This window comes from Scaptodrosophila lebanonensis, unplaced genomic scaffold (assembly GCF_003285725.1).
Source record: "Scaptodrosophila lebanonensis strain 11010-0011.00,11010-0021.00 unplaced genomic scaffold, SlebRS2 tig00000085-arrow-pilon, whole genome shotgun sequence".
NCBI classification, from domain to species: domain Eukaryota; kingdom Metazoa; phylum Arthropoda; class Insecta; order Diptera; family Drosophilidae; genus Scaptodrosophila; species Scaptodrosophila lebanonensis.
This window is the reverse complement of record NW_022060564.1, coordinates 3,283,453-3,310,716: the sequence shown is the minus strand read 5'-3', so window position 1 is coordinate 3,310,716 and position 27,264 is coordinate 3,283,453. Positions and strand designations below refer to the sequence as shown.

Genomic DNA, 27,264 nt, shown 5'->3' with positions numbered 1-27,264 from the left:
AAAAACAAAATTTTATATTTAAAAATGTAGTAATACAGTACTAATCTTAAAGGGGTATTTTAGTCGCCGAAATAGGCCGCTGTGCCCCGACTTACAGCGACTATATTTAGCGAATATATTTAGTATAATAAAAGGAAAAAATCGTGTAAAAAATTTGATCAAAAACACGGCATAAAATCAGTGCAAGGGCGCCATTTAAATAAATTTATAAATACATAGATGTAATGGTTTGTTCATACATGTTTGCCATACTTAAAAGAGTTTAATTATTAATTATTAATTAATTATTATTATTAATTAATTAATTATTTCCCAAAATGCATGTCTACCTGTAACTCGATCAAATATTCTGGTAAAGGCAAAGGTAGAACATATGGCTTCTTAAGATATACTTGTATATATTTGCCACACTTGAAGAGGTTCAATTATGATCCAACACAGATCTATCAAATATAGTTATAAACATAATTATTACAGAATAAAGCAAGCACTACCAAAATTAACACCCACAAAGAGGAAACCAAACGGACACTGAAAACTGCTTTCAGATAAACAGACACCTTAGCTTAGAACTCCACACCCCACTACTAGGCTGTATTATAAGAGAGCATATATTAAGAATTGCTTAATGAATTCAATTTAGTTGTGATAAAAAATTATAGACAGTCTGTTGGCCATCAAGTAAATGATTGAAAGCCCAATGCATTAACTTAAATGATTATAAAACCATAAGCTCGCCAAAAACAGGATGTTTTTATTATTATTAATTTTGAAATCTTAACAGAAAGGTAGAATTTCGAAAGTCTGATTTTAACAGTAAAATAAACTTTTTTCTTAGAAATTTAGTTAGTTTATAAACTAATTAAATTTTAAACATTTCTATATGGGATGTTATTATTTTTTTGCTTTTTAAATCAAACATACATAATTGCTTAAAGTGTACATCAAACTAATATTTCAAAAGTTCAAAAAACTTCTGAGTTTTGACATGAAATCAAATACTAGTGTTTAGCAATTTATTTATAATAAAGTCATTCAAATTGATTTTAAGCCTGTTATTGTTAAACTATTTGACATCTAAGGACAAGTTCTGAGAGTTTTATTCAATAGCTTTCGGGCATCTGAATAGATGACAGAATTATTATTGAATAGACATTATTCCTTGGAGACTCTAGGGAGACTTCTGTGTTTTTAATAATTAATAGTAGCGCCTTTGACCTAAAAATAATCTTTTCTTCAGCAAATTAAAGCTGTTTTTGGTTCTAAAACCTAAACGCATGTCACTAATAAGTACGCTCCTCACTTTCTCCATGGCATCAATATTTGTTTACATTTTATAATTTTTCTTTTTTGCACTACTTGAATGAATACGAGCGTTATCCCGTTGACAAATTAATGGCCGCTTTCTATTTCCTTTCCAAAAGCAGGGACACTATTTGTTGAATTGGTATTGGAATGGAAAAATAAAAAGAGATCTGAGGAAACACCTACCAACTAAAGATTAGACGCTGCTTTAAGCAAAATGGGAATTGTGTTTATTTCAAACAAACACCGGAAAACATTCTTTCCAGATCATATCACTCTTTTGGGTTTGAAAACTGAAGATTTTTTAACAGAAAATTGTATTTAAATTATATTTTATTGCAGCACAATTATATTCCTGACCCGCTTGTAACATTCAACAAATTTTGGGGCAAACTGTTGATAGCTGAACAAACTGTCAACAATATTTTCCAGAGCCAGACCAAGTAAATAAATAAAAGAGCCAGAACTGGCATAGAAATAAATCATTTATTATTTCTTTTAACGGGTAGGGGACTGTTTGTCAAAATACTTCCGAACGCTAGTGTGCTTTATCTGAAAGATAGTCGTTTGTCTTTTTCGCGCGTTTGTTGCAATGTTTCTTTACTTTTACGTTAAGGACAATGGGGAGGCAGGCAGAGGCAGGCAGAGAGAAGCGAGTAAATAAACTTTGGAAGAAACTTTTCGCCAACTTTTTTGGCACAACGGCAGCCAGTCGACGCATTTTAAGTTAAGCAACTGAAAATGCGTAGATGCTAGACAGGAGCAGGAGCAACAGTATTAACAATATAACTGAAGCAACAGCAACAACAAGCACAATCTTAGAACCGCAAATTTCACAGCTAGCTACAAAATGCTGAAAGTTTGCTTTGTCCATTTCCGCTGCTTCTGCTCCTTGGAGGACTGCCGTTTTAAAGGCACTCCGCCACTCCCCGAGTGGGTCGATGGCATTAAACATTAAAGCGAATTTGTAGCCATCAATTTGTTGTTGGAAACACTTACCTTGGCAGAAAGTTATGCCAACAATTAACTTGGCCTTCAAGTGATAATCCTTTTGCTTGCTCTCGCCCAACTTGTTGTTGTTTGTGTATCTGTTGCGGCTGCGTTTGTCACGCACCATGCGGCGGCACGCAGAGCCGCCCACGTTTCATGCAACAACAATAACAACAACAACAACAAACATTGCCAAGTGGCCACGTGACCATTCTCAACAGCCCGGTCCAAAATGCCCGAAGGGCCACAAACAAAACACTTGCACTAAATAGTCGTACGATATGTGTAAAGGGAATATGTACACGAGTATGTGTGTGGTTGTGTATGGATGTGTGTGTGTGTGTGTGTGTAGTTGCTTAATTTATGCAACAAACAACAACAAAAGCCAGCGCAGCTGGGGAGCAATTAAGGCGCTTTAGCTGGGGTTTCTTTGATTTTTATGCCTTTGGATTCCTGGATTCTCTTTATATATACATTTCTTTTTTTCTCGACTTCCTAGCCGCTTGAGACTTTTGGCTTTTAAGTTGTTACCATTGCTCCGTGCACTACCAACAAAATTCTGGTCTGCAGCACGCGAACAGCATTTGCTAACGGGGGGGAAACGAACACGAACAGACGCGCACAGAAAACACGACAGCAGCAAGGCTGTCAGAACGAAGTTAAAGGACGAATAGAGTGCAATGTGTAGGAAGTGCTTGCTTTCTTTGTTGGCTTTAAAATGATTTTGTTTTTTTTTCTTTTTTTTTTTTTTTTTTTTTTGAACTTCCTTTGATGTTGCGAATGCGTTTTTAGTTCAGGCTCAACACACTCTTAGAGAACAATAACAGAGAGTGGCGCTAACAACAATAACAACAACAGCAACATCGACCATTACGACGCGAACGATGACGAACTCGACGCACGTTGGCCGCACGGCAAAACATCCGTCAACATTTTTGCATACGAACGAAACACGCCGACGGCTGAGCTTAAACTGATGTCCAAATGGTTCGCGGCCAGGCCAGGCCAGCCAAAATACGACGAAAGCAATATAACAATAACAACAACGACCAAGCAGTAGACGTTTCTTAAAGCTTCGTTAAGCTTCGCACACGAAGGCCGGAGTTCGGCCGAATGGCGCTCTTCATGGTGGCCTTCTCACAACTTCGTTAAGAGAACCCGACGTCATGTAAGGACGAATGAAATGCGCTGAATACGTGAGGCAATGAGAAGCGTAAGGGTGCTACAGCGACACCTGTGGCTCAAATTTGTATAAGACAGTTTGGCATAAATGGTTGATGCAACCACTACATCTGAGTGTGTGTCCCCGCTAAATATTAAGAAAAACATTTTCAGCAATAAACACATTTCAGCAAGAATTTTTAAAATTAATTGAAATTTTTTTAAATGAAATAGGACAATTTTAGCATTGGAATTATCTGAAGGGCATTTAATGGCCAAGAAGTTTGTCGAAGTTGGACAAAACTCAGAGGAAATTAGAGAGTAATTTATTTTTTTCTTACAATTTTTTAATTTGAAATAATTCGAAAAAATTACAAAATTACAAACACAAATTATTATTATTATAATAGCATAATATTTTAAAACACAAATAATAATAATAATAGCGTATTAATTTAAAAGTGACCTGAGTTATTTATAAATAAATAACTAAATTAAAATAAAATAAATACGATTTTTTTTGGTGTCAAATTTTCATTCCATTTTCTTTATTGCTTACACAATTGTGAATATCGAAAAGTGTTTTTTTTTCGATATATATGGAATCCGAAATAATTGAACACAGCTGTGCGGATAATCTTTTTGTTAAGACTGAATTTTTTGAAGACGAAATTTTAAGACTATTGCAGCAGAAATTCGATAAACGGGCCATATCAAAAGCAGAAGGTTATGAAAGGCATAAAATGTTGAAAGAAGGCCGAAGAAACGTTGAAAACAAAATACAATCAACTGATAAACAACACTTTAAACAAATCAGAGAGATAGAGGCAGACATTGCTGATGCTATTGGCATTTCTTATTGAACAATTAATTCTATTTTAAGAGAACTTTTGTGCCATTTCAGCAAAAAAAATAAGACGCATATCGTTTTCCAACCGCCGTATTCGCCTGATTTAGTTCCACAGGACTTGAGGCTATTTCATGAATTGAAAAGGAGGACATCGAAATAAGGAACCGAATCGCAGAATATACTAAAGGCCAACTTAGAAAAAAACAGTTCGGACTGATTCGAGGATTGCACAAAAGCATTGTCTATATGACAAAATAGATTTTAATGAATTAATAAATATTTAGTAAATTAACGCAGTACTAAATAAATAGTATAAATATAAATAGTATATATACAAATCAACTGAAGCTGTGAACTGGAAAGTTTCGGCTTTCGAGTTCACTTAAGCGACTTTTTTAGGCCACCACCTCGAGGCTGGGCTTTGGGCAGAAAAAGTGTTTATTTAGCTCAACAAAAACTTAACATAGCCTAATAGAGTAGCTCTCTATACCCTGTATAAATCCGGAAAGTTTGCAGACGACGAATTGCAACAAAATGCTCAAACACACTCAACAAAATTGACTTAAATAAATAAATGGCATACAAATAAAGATAAACATGCACTCACACACACGCACTCACACGCACACACACGCACACACACACACTTAAATACGACACGGCACCAGAAGGACAACAAGATGAAGAACATTGCACAAAAAACAAAGCGCATAAATGTAAGGAGGTGTAAGCAGAGGACCAGAGGGAGGGAGCCAGAGAACAAGTGGGTGGACTTGGGGAATGAGTGTATGAGTGTTTGAGTATTTGAGTGGATGCACTCAGAGAAAAATAGAAAACTGCTTATGCTTAATATAATGCCTTATTTGTTTATTTTTTTTTTAAATTAATAGCAAATTCTACTACCATTTTGTATAACAAAGAAAAAGAAAACTTATACCATAAAAAAGGGGAAAAAACATTAAAAAAATGTAGTACTAATCTTAAAGGGGTATTTTAGTCGCAGAAATAAGCTGCTATTTCTCTTAAAACGAATTCAAATGTAAAAGTGGAATTGATATTTGATGAATTTTTAAATAAAATATGTACAATCCGCACGTATTGAGGATTGATAATTGATTGTTGTTAGATAGCAGCAATTATTATCATTATTTTTTCAGTCAATCCCTTGTTCAGATTCTGCATTATTTAATAATTAAATACAACAAATATAAAATGGGACGTTCCTTTTGATGATGGCCTATTCAGAGCACATTAGCAAAACTATAGATAAATTAATTAAAACTATCTGTATTCTGCATGCGTTTGGATCCAAACTGTCATAATACATTTATCAAGTTTTTAAATCAATATTTATACCAATTTTTTGAAATGGATCTGAGGTATGCAGTAGAAATTCACGAACCTATTTCAAAAAAATTCAAACTACTAAAATATTAAAAATGATTTATAATAGACCGTTTAATTATCCAACAAAAAATCCAATATAAAAACGATAGAAGAACTCTTGTCATGCGCTGCAAGTAGACAAGATAGAGCCACAGATCTCTCGTTGTTAGTTCGGGCACCTCTGCTCAATACCCTACTTATGGTGAGAAAAGTTGAGCTTCTTAAAATAAGAATCAAACGCTGATTCCGCCTCTCCATTCTTGGATAATTGTTTACCAGCGAGCCATTTTGTAGCTTATAAGCCCTGTGTATTAGGTTTTTGCAAAGTACATATGTAAAAGGGAGAAGAAAGCATCTCCTATGGTGTATATATTTATATCTATATTTTCATAATCTGCACGATGAGAGAAATCGATTTAGACATGTCTGTCTATCTGTCTGGATGAACGCCTTGATGTCGAAGACGGTTGAACCCACAATCACCAAACTGTGTATTTAGACTCTAAAAATAATTCCTTCTCAATTTTTTTAAAAATTAATTTCTTAATCTTTTAATCCCTGCACAATTATCTACTTTTATTTTAAGTTTCATCCAAATCTATTTATTCTAAGAAAAATTAAACATAAACTGTTCTTCTTCTTCTTTTAGGGCGTACGTTTTTTTGGTTGCAGGATATTTCATTGTCGCGCTTGCTCGACTGAAGCCATTCTCTCTTGTTTTGTTGTTAGCGCATTTGTTGTTAGCTTGTTGCCACATTTCCATTTCGTTTCATTTTATTCAGTCGATGCAATGCATGCCACAAACAAACAGCAGCAACAACAACAACGACAACAACAACAACAACTCCACCTACGACAAGTCGAACAACAACAAGAACAACAACTAGCAGAATGACAACATTTAGTGGCTCATCCATTTTCATTTGTATTAAGCAAAAGGCAAAAGTGCCTGAAAACTGCAAGCAGAGTGAAGTGAAGTTGACAGCAACCCCTGGCCCCTTGTCCCTTGCTCCTTGCTCCTTGCCCCTATCCCCACCCCCACCCCCACCAACAACTAGATAGAGCCCTGCACTATCCTATTTTCATTCTAGTCATCTATAGCTATAGATAGATGCTGCTTGAGATAAAGCGAAAGCATTACTCAGCTGAGTTTTGTCGCAGTCATTCAAGTCAGATGGCAGCCCCCCCCCTTCCATCACTCCCCCCTTGACTAAAAAGCGCAGCAAGCCACAGTCGACCTTCCACCCACTCCACCCCCTCCACCCACTCATTCCGCAACTCCACGAACCGTGCTCGTTAGCGCAGCTGTCGTGAATTTATCTTACTACTCTCCTTTATTTTATTTTATTCTCTATTTTTCCCGCATTTTTATTTCATTTTATTTGGTGTTTTGTTTTGTTTTTTCTTTTTTTTTTTTTGTTTGCATTTTTGCCGCATCTTGGACATATTGTTAGCCGCTTGATCGATGCAAATTGATGCGTATTGTTAATGGAATTGAATGCAATATGAGGAGGGAGGGGGCCGGCAGGACGAAGAAATGCAAGTAAGCGAGAAGAGCACGTAGAAGTGAAGAGCACTTGCTGATTAAATAGCTTGGACTCAGCTGGACACAAATAATTGATTGCATCGCTTAAGATATTCAACACAAATATCCAATATTATGCGAGTATTTCTCAGTAAAGTAAAGATTTTGAAGACAGTGTCTTAGGAAAAACAAAACCATAAAATCCTGCAGCACAAACAAAAAAGGATCTAACATCCCTTTCGAAAAAAATAATATTTTAAAAAACATTAAATTAATTAACTTATTTTAATTGAATAAAAACATTCAATACTGTATATTCATACATAAGTGGACAACTGCTTTTATGTTAATTATTATAATTAACTTTTATTATTTATTGCATTTTATTTACTTGGCAAAAACCGAACCGAATTATTTATGCTAAAAGCGAAATAAGTAAATATTTTGCTTATCAATTTGTAAGAGAAATCTTACACTCTTTCTCTCTCTTGCCGATTGATCTAACTGCACTCTCATGGTCCTTTGCTCACCCACACCCCAACTTGTTCGTACATCTTCATACAACTGACTCCAAACGCGAATGTTAGTTAGAAATCTGTTATACAAAATTGAGTTTTCTTTTTTTTCTTATTTTGTGTCTCTGTTATGTTATGGCGGCAAATTTTCTGCTAATATCAACGCCAACGTTGGGAGACTTATGCATATATGTAGATACACACATGAAATGTTACGTTTACATTTACATACGTACATAAATATGTTACGCAGTAAAATAGTAATTTGCAAAGTGAAAATTATTTATTATAGAGCAACCAATTATGAATCAGTACTTACATTTACATGCATTTCCAAATTGTACAACTTTAATTAATTAAATCACAATTATTACCACTTAAAAAACAAAACAAAAATTGAGGCTTTGCGTAACACACACACACATACATACACAAATATGTATGCAGGGCGTAACTTTCGCGGCATTTTCGCATTAAAAAACACATATTATGTGCACTTTGCACACAACTCAATATGTAAATACATACATATAGCATGTTTTACATATTTATTATACATTTTCCAAGAGTTCCCGCCAACTCTAACAACCGACGGCGCGACGCGTCCAACAGGTCAAGCAAAACTAACCCTTGCATTGCCGCTCTCCTTAAGAATGCAAAAGTAAAAGCAAAGATCAAAAATCATAACTGTAAATCCGCTCTCGCGCCTGCCACACGTGTGAGGCTTAGCAAGCTACAGCTGAAGCCAACAGCTGTTAGCTAACAGAGCCCTGCTCGCGTTAACAGCCTCTCTCACTATGTTAGCTAGTTCTATGGTAATAACATTGAAATGTACAATTAGTGTAAGCCAGACCAAGGATAGAAGGATTATATTCATGAATAGCTAATATTTCCTTCTTCAATATTTATTAGATCTTCGTCTAGTAGCTTTATGTAATATTTGGCGTTTATTCTGTGTCTCAAAAAACATTGATAATTATACAGCGAAGCCAAATTCTGCCCATACCCTCAACATTTCGTAGCATTTCTGGTTTTGGAAGCATCTTGACATTGTAACTAAGAAATAGCATATATTGGATAGTTCAGTTGAAACCCGTTCTCTATGACTTTTCAGATCATCTATATTATTTGGATAACTTGCAATTAATTGATTTCTCTACCGCAACCAAATTAAAGAACAGAATGAAAGTAGTTTAAGAAATAACTAGCAATGGTTTAACTAAGTATTAAAATACTTAGTATGTTAGTACAACTTATCTATCTATCTATATGTGTGTGTTTGTGTAAATCAACAAAAATGCCCATAAGAGAGAAATGTCATAAATAAAAGTGCTGCAATTTGTTTATATTAAGAAAAGAGCGAGCCAACTCGTCGTAAAGGTCGTGTTGCTCAAGCGCAGCATGCCACAGATTTGCATTGCACTTCCCATTGCAGGGGTGCCCCCTCCGCCCCTCTCCCTTCTTCCGCCTACTTAACCACTTTTCTTCCACAACCCTGACTCTGTGCCATGGCCTGCTGTTTTGTAAAATATGCGCCTTCCGTTGCATGCGGCGCCCAAACCGTAGCCGAGACCTCCAGCCATTCAAAAGCTGTGGCAGTGGCATAGGCATACATTTCTTTATAGAGAGGGGCGCAACTAAAAGCTTAAACTATTGATTAGCAATCTCAAATGTAAAATCATTTAATCCATTTTTTTCTAGCTATTTAAATATATGTATAAGCAAAGTTATTTCCATTGAGCGATTCAAAAAAGTTAATAGAAAAAGTTTAAGTGATATTTGCTTACCAGCTGGATCAATTAATTATATTATTAAATGCCTCATTTTATCGCTCGCAGGCTACGCCTCTGACGGACTGTAAACATAGTTATATTCAGTGCCAAGCCAAGTCGGAGTATGCAGCCAAATAATAGCATGATGCGCTTGGCTGCATATTTTTGAAGTCAGCAGGCAGCACCAGTTAGTCCTGTGTATTATTTTTCAGTCGTCTGGTTGCCCCCTCCCTCAGCCCCTTCCCCCCGTGCTTTCCTGTGCCCCGCTCAGGCACCACCCGCAACTAACTGCGTTCGTTTTTGTAATAAAAATGTCATAAATCTTGATTTCTTCGACTAAACTAGAGTGCGCCAGGACTATGGGAAAGAACAAACAGTTGGATGTGTGCGCGTGTGTGTGTGTGTGTGTGTGTGTGTGCCAGGCAATATAACTGTCTATTTATTCTGTAGCATGAAGTACATTTTATTTGCTTTTATTTATTTGCACTCGCATGCAATTGTGCTTGCGTCTTCTGAATGTAATTGATTTATGCGGCAACAAAAGGCGCCAAAGCACGAAAGGGTGTCCTGAAATTGCAGCACACGGGTTTAGAAAACTTCAAAAATCCACAAACAAAAAACATTATTTATATGCAGAAAATTTAGTAAACTTTTTGTCAAATGCACTCCACTAATAAACTATTGTTTTCTTTTTAAAAAAATAATTGAATCATTTGAGTTCTAAAATAGTAAGAACAAGAAATTACAAATTAAGGAACAAAACGAATATGACATTTACTTGAAACAAATACTAATCCATTTAACAAATACAAATTATTTTGAAGGCAGCTATTTCCAAGCTTTACCAATTTTTTTCAAAGCTCAGTATTTCTTAAACTCAGCTTAAGTCACAAAGAGACAAAGCTTTCGCAAAGCAGGAGTTAAATTAGCGCCCTCTATCAAATACAAATGTAAGTTTGTAGCACTGACTATCACAGTGCACCCTGAACTTCAAAGAACTCCAAACGAGAAAACTAATGGTTGATTTAAAAGAGATCTAGTATATAAATACTAAAAGCAATTTTTTAGTGAACAACTTACAATAATTAATAAAAATTATTATACATTTAGAAAAAAAACTAAGCTCTATCTATTGCCAACAAAAAAAAACAGCTAGTATTGTTTTTTCTTTTTTTTTCAACTTTTTAAAAACGTACCTATTTCCTTCACATACATTCTTCCTTCTTTCCATATCTTCGGCTCCCTAACAATCGCAATAATTAGACCCATAATTTAAAGAAAAGGCCTAACTTTTGTCTATTAATGAAATTAATCAGAAGAAAGAATGAATTGTAAGGGACAATTGGATCTGTTCTTTTCAATAGATTCTATAGTTTTTAGATTAGAATTTCTTTTATTCCCTCCCAATAAAAGACACTGATCTGTTTCTTAGTCGCATTTCTTGCTATCGTTATATTAAAATATCGTATCGTTTACTCTATGCTTACAGTAGTTCACACGCATTTTACAATTTATCGTTTTCGTTGACTTACATTTTAAATACACTGGCATGGAATTCATTATAATAAGTACATACTTAGTAGAATACACTCATATATAGACTAATAAATGTATCAACAATTTATTATAGATTGACAAATAGTGGCTTGTCTAATTTATTTAAGACTAAAACGCGTCCTGTGTGTTGTTTTTGTTTTCTTCGTTTCTATGTGCTTTTTGGGGGCAGGCCTCTTATCACAAATGATCATCACTGAATAAAATGTTTTCCATCGCTAATCCTTTTTCAATCGTATTAATTCCTTGACTCTTTTTGGCTGCCTGGCCCAAAGTTACAAACAAAGTTGCATTCACTTATATATTTAAAATAATTTAATTAATATTATTCATAAATTTAGCAAAAAGCTTGCAATTTTGTCGATCAATCATCAAATTTTTATATAATTATTATTTATTTGTCTTTGTTCTTTTTTTGTTTTGTTGGTTGCTTGCTTTTAAATTAAAAAAAATTATCACAAATTGTTTGCAGCGTTTTGTCATAAAAGGTTAAATTTCTTTTTGTTTATGTTGTAGTTGTAGTTGTTATTGTCAAGAATTTGTTAAGCGCTATATAAAATATTATGGTTTGTCCAATGGCTATCACCAGTGATCCATGTCGCGTATGCGCTCAACGGGAGGATTGCTGTAAAATAATTAATATGGCAGATTAGATAGAGTGCTGGGAAATAATTAATTATTAAATGGAGAATTACGAGAGCAGTATATTTTCCATTTGCCGAACAGAAAAAAAGGATCAAAAGTGTAATTCAAGAGTGAAAAAGAGATTTATATTTGGTGTAGTTGCTAATTTAAATATTAAAAGTATTTGCTTAGCTTGGAAATTAAAGCATCACCAACAATAATAAATTATGACTTGGGTGACCAAATAAGTAAATCGACTGTATTAGAGGACTGTTTCTATGGAGTTTTGGCTTAGTACTTCTCTAGTGGCATCTTACATTACATAAGACTAAATAGGGCTTCGAAGATTAAAATTACAAATTATTTGGAACACTATAGTTGACCCGGAATGGAAGCTCAAGCTGTTGGAGATTTACGTGAGAATAGTTTTCGGAATGAAGCTTTCCTTAATAACGCCTGAGCTATAGACGACCAAGTTTTATGTTACAAAGCAGCCCCGTATTAAAAAATAATTTACTTTAAATATGATTTCATGTCTCACAAAGCATTTCCATGCCTTTGCAGCTACAAATCGAACTCTGGAATTTTTCTGTTTCCTAGCAATATCCTTCGCCTGTCCCTTTTACATATTCTAGAACATATTAGAATTAAAGGAGAAAAAAAAGAAAACCACTGCTGCTTTAATAAGTAGTAGAAATATTAGAAATAACCGTTTTAGGTGGATTTACATTTGAGATATAAAGAATTTATTGTTCTGGAAACTTTTCACTCCACCCTCGCATTTGACTTACGGTAGCATACGCGCCAGCGCGTGTTTGTGTAACGGTGATATTTGCACGGCCGCCGAGGCTATGCTCGAGCCCGAGTCCTGCGACAACGTACGCTGCATGTGATGCATATGATGTGATGGCAACACTGGCCCGCCCACAAACTGCAGCTGCTGTTGTTGTTGTTGCTGGTGCTGGTGCTGATGCTGATGCTGGTGCGGCTGTAAATGTGGCAGCTGCTGTGCCCGCCGGAAGGGATAGCGCCACGGACTCTTCGGCACATCCGCCTGAAAGGCCTTGTTCTCCACACCGCTGCTGGACACACCCGCAGGGCTGCCGCGTCGCGGCGCCACCCCCGCCGTCGTCGTCGCCATCGCCATCGATGTCTGCTGCATATCGCGCGCCTTCGAGCTGAGGCGACGCAGGATGCGGGAACCCAGGCCCGGCTCCTCGAGGCCGCGACTATTGCGTGGCTTGCGATAGCGCACATCACTGGACTCCTCCAGGATGACGTGCCGATCGTAGGGAGTGCCATAATACACCTCCAGCACCGTGGAGAAGGTATGTGGCCAGACCAGATCAATGATCGAAATCAGCACGCCCGCAATAAAGCAGAGAATGCCTGTCGAAAAAAAATTAGTTAAAAAAAAATAAATGAAAATAATAATAATAAATACAAAGAATAAATAAAATAATAAATTAATAAAAAATCCAAAGCCTATCAAATTTTTTAAATAAAAATTTAATAAAAATTAATTTTAAAAAATGAAAAAAATAAATAAAAATCATAAGAATAAATATAAATAAAAAATGAAAAAATAAATAAAAATAATAAGAATAAATACAAAGAATAAATAAATTAATAAAAAATCCAAATCAAATTATCAAATTTCTTTAATAAAAATTTAATAAAAATTAATTTTAAAAAATGAAAAAAATAAATAAAAATCATAAGAATAAATACAAATAAAAAATGAAAAAATAAATAAAAATAATAAGAATAAATATAAATAAAAAATGAAAAAATAAATAAAAATAATAAGAATAAATACAAAGAATAAATAAAATAATAAATTAATAAAATATCCAAATCAAATTATCAAATTTCTTTAATAAAAATTTAATAAAAATTAATTTTAAAAAATGAAAAAAATAAATAAAAATCATAAGAATAAATACAAATAAAAAATGAAAAAATAAATAAAAATAATAAGAATAAATACACAGAATAAATAAAATAATAAATTAATAAAAAATCCAAAGCCTATCAAATTTCTTTAATAAAAATTTAATAAAAATTAATTTTAAAAAATGAAAAAATAAATAAAAATAATAAGAATAAATACAAATAAAAAATGAAAAAATAAATAAAAATAATAAGAATAAATACAAATAATAAATAAATAAAAAATAAATAAATAAAAAATCCAAAGTCTATCAAATTTCTTTAATAAAAATGTATTAAAAACAAATTTTTAAAAAACGAAAAAATAATAAGAATAAATACAAATATTAAATAGAATAAAATAATAAATAAAAAATCCAAAGCCTATCAAATTTCTTTAATAGGGGGGGTTAATTAAACTAAATAGATATCTTTAGAAGACAGTAGTGTTTGTAGAAATCATAAACTAAATAGATATGTTTGGGAGGAACTAGTTTGAAAAGAAAAATCATAAACTAAATAGATATGTTTAGGAGGAAACAATAGAGATGGTTTGAAAAAAACACAACCTAAGTAAATAGATATGCCTAGAAGAAAACCCTTCATACTAATTACTTTACAGACAAACCAAAAGAATGATGGACGGACATACATATGTAACTATATCAAGGAGTGTTATGATAGCAACCTCCTCTCCTACTTAAAGCAATATATTTTCTCTATATATAGTATAAATAATAGTATCGACTCACCTGCCACCAGCAACAGCCAATAGCACCAACCAAAATGAAACTCCAGCCTACCGCCCTCCAAATGAATGGACAATGGCCGCTGTGGCAACAAACAATGATAGCCAATATTCGTGATGACCAGCAGGGCGCCAGTTAGGGCCTTCATATAGGCGCCATAACGTGGCACGGCGATTAGCAGCAGATTCATCAGCAGCCAGGAGGCCAACGAGGCCCACAGCATGATGCTGGCGAAATAGCCGGCGGCGCGATATTGTCCGCCCCACGAGAATCCCTCGCGGCCCAAGCTGAAATATTCGGCAACTGTTAGAATGGGAAAGGGGAGACCCCGTTGTAGCGCATGGCGATAATTGGCGCTCATATCGCTGGCCCCCTCCCATGTGAAGCGCTCGTTGTAATCAATGTCCGGTGGCGTCCAATTACCAATCGAAATGGCTGAAAACAAAGTCAAAACAATTGATGTTTCCAGTTAGCTTCAAACTGCTGCAGTTGTTAATCACATTCTAAATACAAATGAAATAAAACAGTCTTTTTTTTTTTTGTTTACCCAGCAATCAATTGAAAAACTTTTAAATTGTTTAACTAACTCGTTGAAACTTTGTCCATCGTAACGGGAATAAAAAAGCCTTTTCATGATTTTAGTTACTAATATTGCCTGATGATATATTCCGTTTAATATTTTCTTTTTCTATACAAGTAGAAATTTAAAACTCTAGTCTAAGTCCCTAAGTAGTGCCATTGGTTTCTAGTTGATTGTCTTACTCTGTATTTATTTATTTTGCTTAAACAGTAACAAATATAGCTTAATATAAAAAGTCAGGGCTTAGAACAAGCTGAGACATGAATATATTGCAATTGTATCTATAGCTTTTCAGATTACTTTTTTTTATTTATTTTCAAGTGCTAACAACTTTCTTCTTCCATGCCGGTATGTTTTCCTTTTTAGTTCCTGCTAGTTTTTATTTGAAAATCTTCTTAAGTCTCTACGGAATTCTCTATTTTGATTAAATTAAAATATTACTTTAATGATTAAAGTGGCTTTTTATTCAGCAGAGAACAGCTTGCTAAAAAAAAATGTCTCAAGGCTAAAACTTCATTTCTTTGGCCAATATCTTGAACAATCTTTTTTTTAATAAAATCTCTTTCTTTAGCATCAGAGGTATGTGGAACTTTTAAGATTAATTTCAATTATTTATTTCACAAAGAATTGTCAATTTGAAGACATGGACAAATATTAATTCAAAATATTCATATAGAAAAAGAAAATCCATGAAAAACATTACAATTATTCTTTAAAAAAAAGTCGGGATTTTAGAGTGCAACTATTGAAATATTAGAAATTTAGATTAAAATGTATGAAATATTTTATTCTGGCCTTAAGAAATTAACTACAGCTTAATTAAAGAGATGGCTAAATTGATTTTAATTCTTACAAAGAAACCGAAACGAATTGTGAAACGAAAGCTTAGTTAGTGCTTCAGCGATTTACACTGAATGGTGAAAAAAAGAGTTTATTTGATGAAAACAAAACTTTAAATTACAGTTAGACTATTGCCGTTCAATTGAAACTGCTCGATCATGGAAACACTTGAGCGACTCACAAGTGTCGAATGCTGACCTAGAATATTCGCAATGCTCTGCCAATTCACTTGCTATGCGAGCATGTAGTATGAGCAACATATTTGTTAGTTTCGCTGAAGTGGCTTAAAGAGCCTTCGAACACTTCCTGTTGCACAGCCGGAAACTGCATTCACTGCAGTAGTCGTTACACGCTGCGTATGCGTAATGTTGCCCATGTATTGCGTCGCTTGTGGCACCAACGCAATTTGTAATTCATTGTCAATGGCGGCAACGGCGGCAACGGCGGCAACGGCGGCGGCACGGCGCTAACCTTACACACCAGCATTTTGAGTGACTGCGACTGCAACTGCAATGAACCGAACGCCAAAGTGCCACTTAAAATGCAACAACAACAACAACAACAGCAGCAACGACAGCAATAAGAGCCAGCAGCATAAGCGGCAGCAAGCAACTGCCTACAACAAGTCAACAAAATCGATTGCAATGTGCGCAACATTTTTGTTTGCATATTTTGTTAACATTATTCATCAACATTTTCCGGTTTTAAAGCGCTGCAAGGCGCCTGCGCAAACGCACAGCAAACATGCGCACAGAAAAAGAAAAGAAAAATCATTTTTAAAAGCAAAGACCAGGTGGGCTGAGGTGTTGGCAGCGCAGGCGCAACACGCGCCTCAAAGCCCCTCCAGCCGCCGCCCGCTCAATGCTCAATGCCTAACGTTTTCAAAAAGTATTTGCCAAACAAGTTCAAGCGACGGCAACTAAAAGCAAAAATTTGCATAATTTATGGTGAGCGCGTTGAGTAGAGCAACCGAATGACTCCCCTCCTCCCCGACCCCCCGTCGAGACGTGCGTGCATGTGTGTGGCTGGAAATGCCGAACACAGCTCGGCAACTAATTCCGCATTTTAGCATATAGTACTATATGCAGATATAGCCGACATGCACAATGAGGAGATTTATGGTATTTATTGCATATACCCTACATGCGAATCGATTCAAGCACCTTGTCTCAAAAGGTTTATTGATTTTATTATTATCACGATTTATAATTCCAAAGGCTGTTGCAACAATTCGCATTTAGCAGAGAAGAAATAACAATAATAATTGTTTAAATATTATTTATTTCACTGATAATGGAAGTACTGGAAAAGCTTACTGTAAAGCTAAATTTCTCCCTTGAAGAAATGTGCACAAATATTCTTTGAAAGTGAGAAACATTAACCGTTGGTTACTATTTTCCAAAGCATTTCTTTTTTTGTTTATTTATTTACTTTATCGACACACAAAGCTGTCGATGGAAAAGAAAAAAATCAAAACAATAGCGAACTTATTAAATAAAACTCAAATATCTAATTATTTCAAATGAAACTGTGCTTATATTTTCAAAATTCCACTTTTAAAATCTTTCTGCAAAAATGTCCAAATCCCAAAAATGGAGAGGTAATTTTGTAGCTTTTTTGGGAATATTTGTTTTAAAATCTTCATCATTCTAAACAAATTAACATTAGCGCTTTATTTTTGAAGCGTTCCTAAATGAATTTTGTGAATAAATGTAAACGTTCTGTTGCTTCTTGATTTTCCATTAAATTTAAAGCAAAGCATTGGCAATTAACTTAGAAAATTAAATAAAGCTTAGCTTAGCAATCAAATAAAATTAAATTTGTTCAAAGCATTTTCGAAATTACTTCAAAAATAAATAAAATGGAAATCAAAGCACAAATAAAATAAAACTTGGCTACTTAGCGAACAATTAGAAACAAATTTGTTTTGACATATCAGGTTTATTTTACGAAAAGTTTCGAAATGAATTCATAAATTTATTTATTTATTTTAACATTTGTAACTTAGAATTAATCCTAAATCACAAAATTTGATACATATAAAAAGTATGAATTCATAAATAAATGTTAATGTCTTAGGGAATAAATTTGTTTCCTGATTTTCCATTAAATTTAAATCAACAATTTTGCGCTTAACTTAACAAATAAAATAAAACAACTACAAATTAGAGTGCATATCCAATCCTATAAAACCGAAAATAATTTTGCTTTTTCTTTACGTTTAAAAAAATTGATATATTTGGAGAGGGTATTTTTTAAGTCTATTTTAAGCCTATTTTAAGTCTATTTTAAGTCTATTTGAAGTCTATTTTAAGTCTATTTTAAGTCTATCTGTCAACCGATAACTTCTTAAGACCCAAAAAAACAAACATTCCAATATTAAGTAAGAAACTGAAGTTCATTTCATAATCACAAAAATTCTTTAACTCAAGTCCTTTAATAAAAAATATTATACAAAATCGTAGTAACAATAAAATGTTTATATTGCTTATCACTCCACAGACCCGTGTAGGGTATTCCGTACATAGGCAGTACTTCTTAATATCTTAATATAGCCAACAGTTTCTATCTTTCGTGGTGAGGTGACTCAGTCATGTGACCGCAATTCATGTTTTGTGGTCAAAGATTTTTGGTTTTATTTTTATATTTTTTTCGCCTCTATAGGTGTGACTAATCAGCCGGAGAGCTGTTGGCTGGTGAAAAGCCCTGCAAACAATACTCCTATCGCATTGTTGTGCCCACGTCTTCTGGCAAAGATTCTGCAGCGATTCCCTTTCCAAAAATTCAAGAAATCGAACCCGCATGGCTTTCGATTCTGAAAGCATTTGTTGTTGCTTTTCAACGCAAGCGATTTGTCTTATTGGCTTTTGTTGTTTTTGTTTTCTGCTATTCAAAAAAAGGGACTGCGATATTATCAAAGGCGGCGCTCACAACAAGCTTGTTGTTGTTGCTGCTTTTTTTTTTGTTAACTCGTGAAGGTGCTGCCAAAGTGTCTGGCACGAAGTCGCTAAAAATATGCAAAATTAAACTGAGAGGCAAATGTAAAAAAAAAAAAAACAGAAACAACAAATCGTTTTAATATTTTCAAAGACAAAAGGCAAATTCGTAATCAAAGCTTTAAGGTTGAAGTAGAAACTGACAAGCGCGAGCAAATAGATTTTGTTATTAATTTAAACTTATGAAATGTTCCCCATATACGTATATATACTCGTATACTCGTGTGTATAATAGAAATTCCCACGCCTATTGCTTGTTCATGGCATGACGTATACGCTACGTAAGCCGCTTGGGCGGCGCAAATTTCAACAAAAAAAAATGAAATAAAAATAAAACGCTAATAACAAGAAGTTGATAGACAAAGACGCTTACAGCCATCGCAGTTGGCTAATTTGTTTTGGGAAACTTTTGCCAAATTACAGCAAAAGAAAAAAAAATGAAACAATATTTTAACAATTTGCTGTTGGACATTGGCCATTGGCCTTCAGTGAGCAGCAAGGTTGCACGCATAGGTGTAGACAAAAACCACAACCCTGCACCAAAACTGGCGACAAAAATGCGCACGCGCCACCTCTGTCTGACAACCACCCCCCCCCCCTTCCCCCCTCCACCACGCCTTTTGCTGCGCTGCCTATCAGGCAACATGATCGAAAAAGTCATTAAACTGGCGCTCGATATGATTTCCCAGCTGGCTAAAATGTTGTTGTCTGCACGCTTTGATTGAAAAACGCGCACACGTCTGCCTCGTCAAATGTTTGGGCCACTGTTTGGATCTACTTATTCGAGTACGATTCGTATATATGTATGTATATAATCGACCAGCACGAAAGCACGACTGCAAGTTCAACTGGTTTATGGCTATAGCCGGAGTATAGTATATACATATGTGCGATCTCGATTGGTTCGATGAGAGCGTTTTGATTAGGCCTTAACTATCTTAATGTGAATGCTTTGGGGAATTTAGCTGTTGAACAAATATTGAGTTAACATGAATGTGGGAATTGTTTGGCCAAACCGCCCGCGCTGAGCAGCAATATTAGAAGATGAACAAAGGGCTGAAGTTGAAAGATCGGGCAAAGATGAATACTTTTAAACTAATTCTAAAAACAATTTATCAATTGTTATAACCAAACTCATGAGTTCTTATTGAATGCTTCTTTTAATATACTCGTAGCTCGCTCATTGGAATTCTTTCTTGGAAATCATTCCTTTATTATTTTGACTCTATCCGGCTAGAACTAGTTCACTTAATGACTCCTTCAGAACTACAATTTTTAATCCATCTTCCACAGCTATATATTATCCTTTGCATAAATTAATAGCAATGTACAACAAAAATGAAAAAATAATTAATATTTACATTAATTCACTTTTGTTAAAACAATCTAAATTTACAAGTGACGTAAAGATATCTCAAACCACGATTTTTGATACATCTTCCACGGATATCTATTATCCATTGCATAAATTAATATTTAATTTTTCAATTTATTCACTTTTTTTGAAACATTATGAAGTTAGGTAAGATATCTAAATGTGAACAGTACAGACAGCTTAGCCATTTCTACTTAATTAAACAAAAAAGGGGAAATATACAAAAAATCCATGCAAAAAAAATTGAATATTATATTGTGAAAATTTTATTAATGTATCTGTATTTTTCCATTAACATCTATTATAGCGCTCTTTCCGCTGGATGCAATGCAAATACTAAGTACATATAGTATATGCGAACGCTTTTTCCAATCCTCGCAGCAGTCAAACAATTCTTTTCTACAATGGCCTTCAGTTGTTTTTTCGATTCGGCTTATATAACAATTGACTTACATAAGTAAGCTAATAAATAGCACAAATGCCTTATTGCAACATTAACAAACTATTTCTTGTTAATGTGAATAATTTGGGGGAATCCCCCCAGCTGAATTGGCAGTCAAAAAGAGAAAGCGCCGCCAACAATTTGTGAGATTTGTCATTTAAGCATTAATGTGGGTGTTGATTAAATCGTAATGCTAGGCACTTTCAGGCTATATTCAAAGATTTAACACTTTACTCACAACTTTGGCACAAATCAAATACAAATTATTTTATTTATAAAAATAAAAAAATATATGTATATACAACACTTCATTCGAGCTTGCATTTTAAATATATTTCCCATACTTAAGCTTAAGAGCTTCCTAGATAATCATCGTACTATATTTGTCATTCCATTCGGAGCACTAGAAACAATATCTTAGCTGCTCGACTTCTCTCATTAATGCTCGCAAATTACAGGCCGCATTGTGTTGCCACAAAATAACTTCCGCAACAGCTATTCTGCCATGTACATTAAACAACAAATACTTGCCAGCAAAATTGAGCAGGCGAGAACCAACAACAACAACAACAACAAAAATTACCATATCTACAATCATAAAATTGATGTTTTCCTACTTGAGACAGTCAACAGGCCGTGCTTAAGTACAGACAGCGGCCAGAAAAAGCTTCAAAAAGCAACAACAATAAACGCTTAGCAGCAGCAGCTACAACAACAACAACAACAACAAGAAGAACAACAGCAAGTAAACAAAAATTGTATGCCTTTTCATAATTTTAAGTGATGATTATGCTGATTTTTTTTTAAACACACATATATCGACGGGATGCTGTACGGCGAGGGGGGAGGAAGTGCTAGAAAAACAGAAACTATTTGGCAGCGGCAATAAATTAATAATCATTTAACAATAGACAAAGGCGCTAGGCACACGACACAAGTCGAAACACACTCGCAGACCCCAGCAGCACAATTGCAACAACTTCGAGTAGAAGAATACAGCCCCCCCCCCTCCCCTTCTGCCCCCCCCCCCCCCTCTCGTGTGTGTATGTAAAAATAAATTAACATTTTGCCAATGCTTGACGCTGTCATAAGTTTGACGTCTCATGAGTGGCTCATGACCAAAAAGTTCCGAGTAGAACCGACAACGCATTTCAAAAATAGCCAACGGACAGTTTCGAGTAGTACGAGTATAGCATGACCAAAAATTAGTGAAAGGTGCGTCCAATCTCAGCTGCTGACGCGGCCAGGTGGGCGTGCTCAGCCACTGGAGAGGCAGCCAACGCCAAGGGACTGCCGAACTGATGTCAGCTGTCGAAATAGACACACAACACAACACACACACACACACACACGATTGCGGAGAAAGGGTCAATAACTTGGCCTCAAGCTGAAGAAAATGGAGAACTATTTTCTTTATCCAAGAATCTTAATGAATGCTTAATGGCAGCAATGCGTTCGTTTGCCAACACAAGCTCCAGCAATTGATTTGAAAGCAGAGCGAGTTCGTAAAATGCAAGAAAAACAGATAATAATAAAAATAATATAATTGCGATCAATTCGATAAAATCAAGAAATATATACTTGAATATCAGCAGAAATATAAATAAAGAAATATAATATATCAGCAGAAGTGGGAATATGGAAACAAATATTAATAATAATAAAAATAATATAATTGCGATCAATTCGATAAAATCAAGAAATATATACTTGAATATCAGCAGAAATATAAATAAAGAAATATAATATATCAGCAGAAGTGTTAATATGGAAACAAATAATAATAAAAATAATATAATTGCGATCAATTCGATAAAATCAAGAAATATATACTTGAATATCAGCAGAAATATAAATAAAGAAATATAATATATCAGCAGAAGTGGGAATATGGAAACAAATATTAATAATAATAAAAATAATATAATTGCGATCAATTCGATAAATTCAAGAAATATATACTTGAATATCAGCAGAAGTAGAAATATGGAAACAAATAATAATAATAATAAAAATAATATAATTGCGATCAATTCGATAAATTCAAGAAATATATACGTGAATATCAGCAGAAATATAAATAAAGAAACATAATATATCAGCAGAAGTGGGAATATGGAAACAAATATTAATAATAATAAAAATAATATAATTGCGATCAATTCGATAAAATCAAGAAATATATACTTGAACATCAGCAGAAGTAGAAATATGGAAACAAATAATAATAATAATAAAAATAATATAATTGCGATCAATTCGATAAATTCAAGAAATATTTACTTGAATATCAGCAGAAGTGGGAATATAGGAACAAATATTAATAATAATAAAAATAATATAATTGCGATCAATTCGATAAAATCAAGAAATATATACTTGAATATCAGCAGAAATATAAATAAAGAAATATAATATATCAGCAGAAGTGGGAATATGGAAACAAATAATAATAAAAATAATATAATTGCGATCAGAGGTTTTTATTAGTTTTTGGTTTTTATTTAGTAAATCAACAATAGTTCTGCCGATACATTCCATTATAATTATTCAAATATATTTTCACGTTTTATATATATTAAAATAAAAAAATTGAAGATATGACTTAATATAACATTATAAAGTCAGATTCAAACGCTATGCTGTCCTTCTATTAGTCAAAGATCTCTAATACTTTGATATTCTAAGCTAAGCAGTCTAGTTTTTTAACCGATTTCAAAAAAGAGGAGGTTATCAATACGTCTGTATTTTTTTTTCGGATATTATTAGTAGTGTTTAGTTGTCTGATTGGTTGCAAAGAGATGGTAACAGGCCTTGAAACAGGAACTGATCGAGTTCATTTTTCAATTTTTCTATATATAAATAAATAATATATACCATAACCACCATATCGCTTCAACTAAACAGAGCATTTAAAGATCTACATACAGGTTTATCTGACTTTTCATTAGTTAAGTATAAGTTCTGTATTGCTTTGATTTTTAACCTCAAATCGACAGCTCTGTTGATCGATCTATATATATCGATAAAATAAATAAAATAAAATGACCTTTCTGAGCATTTCAGTTTTCTTTTTCAATTTCTTTTCGGTTTTCATACAATATAATAAACCTGAATTGTTCTATTGTATATTGAACTATAATTATTAAAACCTCTCTATTCTCTATTCTTCCAAAAACAAAACCTAGTCACATTTTTAAGCAAATGCATCTGTTTATATAACAACTGTGTATATTTATTTTGCTCACATTCTATGTACAAGGCAAATAGAAACCCGGCCAGGTGTGCCGTGCTGCCGTCTATTACTTTGCCAAATGCCGCTAGTAATCGAGCACTCCCACAACAATAACCCATGCACAACTATACAAGTATATTCATGTTTCTAAGACTTTAACTTATTGTTGAATCGAAATGCCAAGCCACAAAGCGAGTGCGAAAAGTTGTTGCAAAGCAGGCGAAAAAGAGCATAATCGTATATAATTGAGTGCAGCAAACAAAAGCACATACATATCTGCAACAAATTGGTTATAAAATAAAGTAAACCTCAAAAGACATCATCATTATGAAGCTCGTCATCGTGATTGCCATGATTGGACAATAACAACAATGGCAATAGAGCGAAGAAAAAAAAGCAGACCAATTTTTACACCAGGCGTTGCCACAAATTGTCACCCACGAGCTGACAAACAGACAAAGGCAGTAAAACATACATATATATACATATTATAAAATGGTATGCTATTAAATTATTGTGTCTATTAAAAGATACTATTTAAGCTGACATAATTGAGGCTTTTGAACTCCCTTTACAAAATGGGGAAAAATCTTACAGCAAGAAATGCCATAAAACTAATTGGAATAAATAAACTTTACTTAAACTTAACATTTGTGTTTCTTTCAAGCAACTTATTAATTTTAAATAATTAGTGTAAAATATAAAAAAAAGTAAAGTGCGCATCGATATTTACCTTAAAATATGCCAATTTTATGCCAACAAATGAATTTTAATAATATTATTGATGGATAATGTGAATGCCACATTAAGGAGTGCCAGTTTATAAGAAAATTAATGTCCACTTGTGCTAATTAAACTATAACTACAAGATAGTTTTTCACAATTAATTTGTGATTGATAATGCTATAATCATTTTTGTAATATTTACTGCATTATTTAGTTTTCTTTATTTATTTAATAAATCAACAATAGTTCTGTCGATACATTCTATTAAATTTATTACAATATATATTAACATTTTATATGAAGATATGATTTAATATAACATTATAATTTTTTTTAAACTGACATTCCTATAAATAAATATGTGAATAGAATTCCAATCCATCTATTATTTACTGATGTTTATTATATTTAATATATTTATCAGTGACTTCAAAATCAATTAGTCAACAATATAGACAATTAATATTGAACGGTGAAGCTTGTTTATTGTCTTCCATTCTAAATTAAAATTTAATATCAACATCTTAAAAAGTTGTCTTCAAATCAAACAACTTCAAAATATTGTACAAATATTTTAACATTTTTGAAATTGCTTTACAGCTTTAAATGAGAATCGCTTTGAAGCTGCGGAAAAAATTATTATTTTATTGCAAATATTAATATAAATAGTATTCTAGTCAATTAGATTTTTATTTTATAGAGCCATATAAATGGGAACGGAATTTTCCTTGCAATATCTATATTGCGCATTAAAAACTCCAACCTTCAATAAAGTTCTATAATAATGCCTATTTAAATATCATTTCATTCTTCCTATTTAGGTTCACTGTTCTTTAATCCTTGAGGGTAAGTCTAAGCCATTTCCTTATATACCTATTGATATACATTAATAAATTACACTAAATGTCTATTCTACTGCCAAAGTTTTATGACAACGGAAATGTATACAAAATTAATTTAAATTCAAAAAACTAGTTTATTCTCAATACAGGTATCAGATGAAGACTTGAAAAATATTACTGAACTTAAAAAAGACACTTCAAAAATGTATGATTTTTTGATTAAGTTAAATTAAATTATTTTTAGTTGATAATTCGATCTGTTCTTTGTTTTGCTTTTCTTATTTTAAATTGATTTTCGTTCTAAAAACAACTCCGAGTACATCACTTGCCACATTATAATTTGTATTTCCATTATAAGTTCGTTACATATTCTATATTGAATGATTATAAAGGCTTTGCTTTTTGCCATCCTTGGCATCAGCATATGCATAATTATTTGGAAATTATTGCCAAATTGATTTCGTTATGTTAATCAAATATAGCATTTAAATTGTCTAAAGACCTTTCGCAAAAGTCGAACCATACATGGTGACTATATGTTGATGATAACAATGCGCGCCATTCAAATGTAAATCAAGACAAAAAGCTAAATACAATTCAATGAAGAGTGTCTCCATAAATGGGCATGTTAACTAATTTGGTTTTAATTACGGCATCAGAGCAAATGAAAGGAGACTGCTCTGGAACGCGAAAATCTGTAAGTCAATAGCAAGTATTTCTATGAAGTTTATTGAACCGATCAAACACGAAGTCCATTAAATACATCAGTCATTTGGAATGCATTGCACACCAGACTATTAACTTTTCAACTACGAGCCATTCGAGCAACCTGTCCGATTCCCTTACCACTGATTGACACTCTCAATTATGATATTTAAAAGCAAATGCAAAGAGACTCCTCTTACCCATTTGCCCTTTAACGAGTGCTTGTGGCCCACGCTAAATGCCATAAAAGCAACAACAATAACAACAACAACAATAACAACAGCAACAATAAATCGACGCTTCTTCAAATGAAATATGAAACATGAAGCACTTTTGGCAACGTCAGTTTGAAAAGCTACTACTGTGGCATTATGGACAGAAAGACAATTGTATTCGCAGATATAAATGTGAAGCACACACACACACACACACATGTCGGTATATATCTAATGTGTGTGTGTGTGTGTGTGTGTGTGTATGCAAAACCAATATTCAAACCGACATAATGCACATAAAGCTGTTATACTTAGGTATGCCCGTCTGTGTCTAGCAGAGTTTCAATCATTCGGAAAATCATAAAGATGACAGCTCCTGGTTATAACTGTTGCTATTGCTATTTCCATTGTTGTTGTTGCTGTTGTTGTTTTTGTTGTTGTTGCTGCTGTTTGCTGACTGGCGAGGAATATGTGTGCTGCTTGCTTGCTTGGTTGGTTGGCTGGTTGGTTGGCATTTGAATTGGTTTTGTTGGTCTTGGCAAAGCATTTCACCTGCCAGACATTATTTGAAGTGCACGAATGCATAAACGAGAGTGGAAAAGAACATAAATGAATGACTGAGTAAATTGCGCAAACTAGAGATGGAACCTCAATGGAAATCCTATTTCAACAACCGTTGATTAGCTTGAGGCAGAAGGAGGGCTGGCAGAGCTGTTGTTAGAGATGCATTCTAAATAATCGGCAGGACACGACGAAATTTGATAAAGAGCCTCATAGAAATGTAGCCGATCGTTAGAGTTACCAACCCTTTTGTTTATAAAGTATTTTTAAAACAATCTGCTTTTTATTATTATTTTTTTTAAATCTTGAATCTTTATAAAGACAAATTTTGATAAAGAGCCTCATAAAAATGGATGGAACTAGCGGAGCAGAAACCACCGCTTT

General features: G+C 33.6%; 1 protein-coding gene across 1 annotated transcript in view; it reads right to left on the bottom strand.

The window, feature by feature from the left end:
- Positions 1-10,926: 10,926 nt before the first annotated feature.
- LOC115626371 (dual oxidase maturation factor 1) overlaps positions 10,927-27,264 on the bottom strand; it is a 31,643-nt gene continuing 15,305 nt past the window's right edge. The window contains exons 6-8 of the mRNA XM_030521726.1: positions 14,367-14,798; positions 12,474-13,071; positions 10,927-11,683 (exon numbers count right to left, since the gene is read on the bottom strand). Coding sequence (XP_030377586.1) covers positions 11,641-11,683; positions 12,474-13,071; positions 14,367-14,798 — 1,073 coding nt within the window. The 3' untranslated portion in view covers positions 10,927-11,640. The remainder of the gene's footprint in view (positions 11,684-12,473; positions 13,072-14,366; positions 14,799-27,264) is intronic.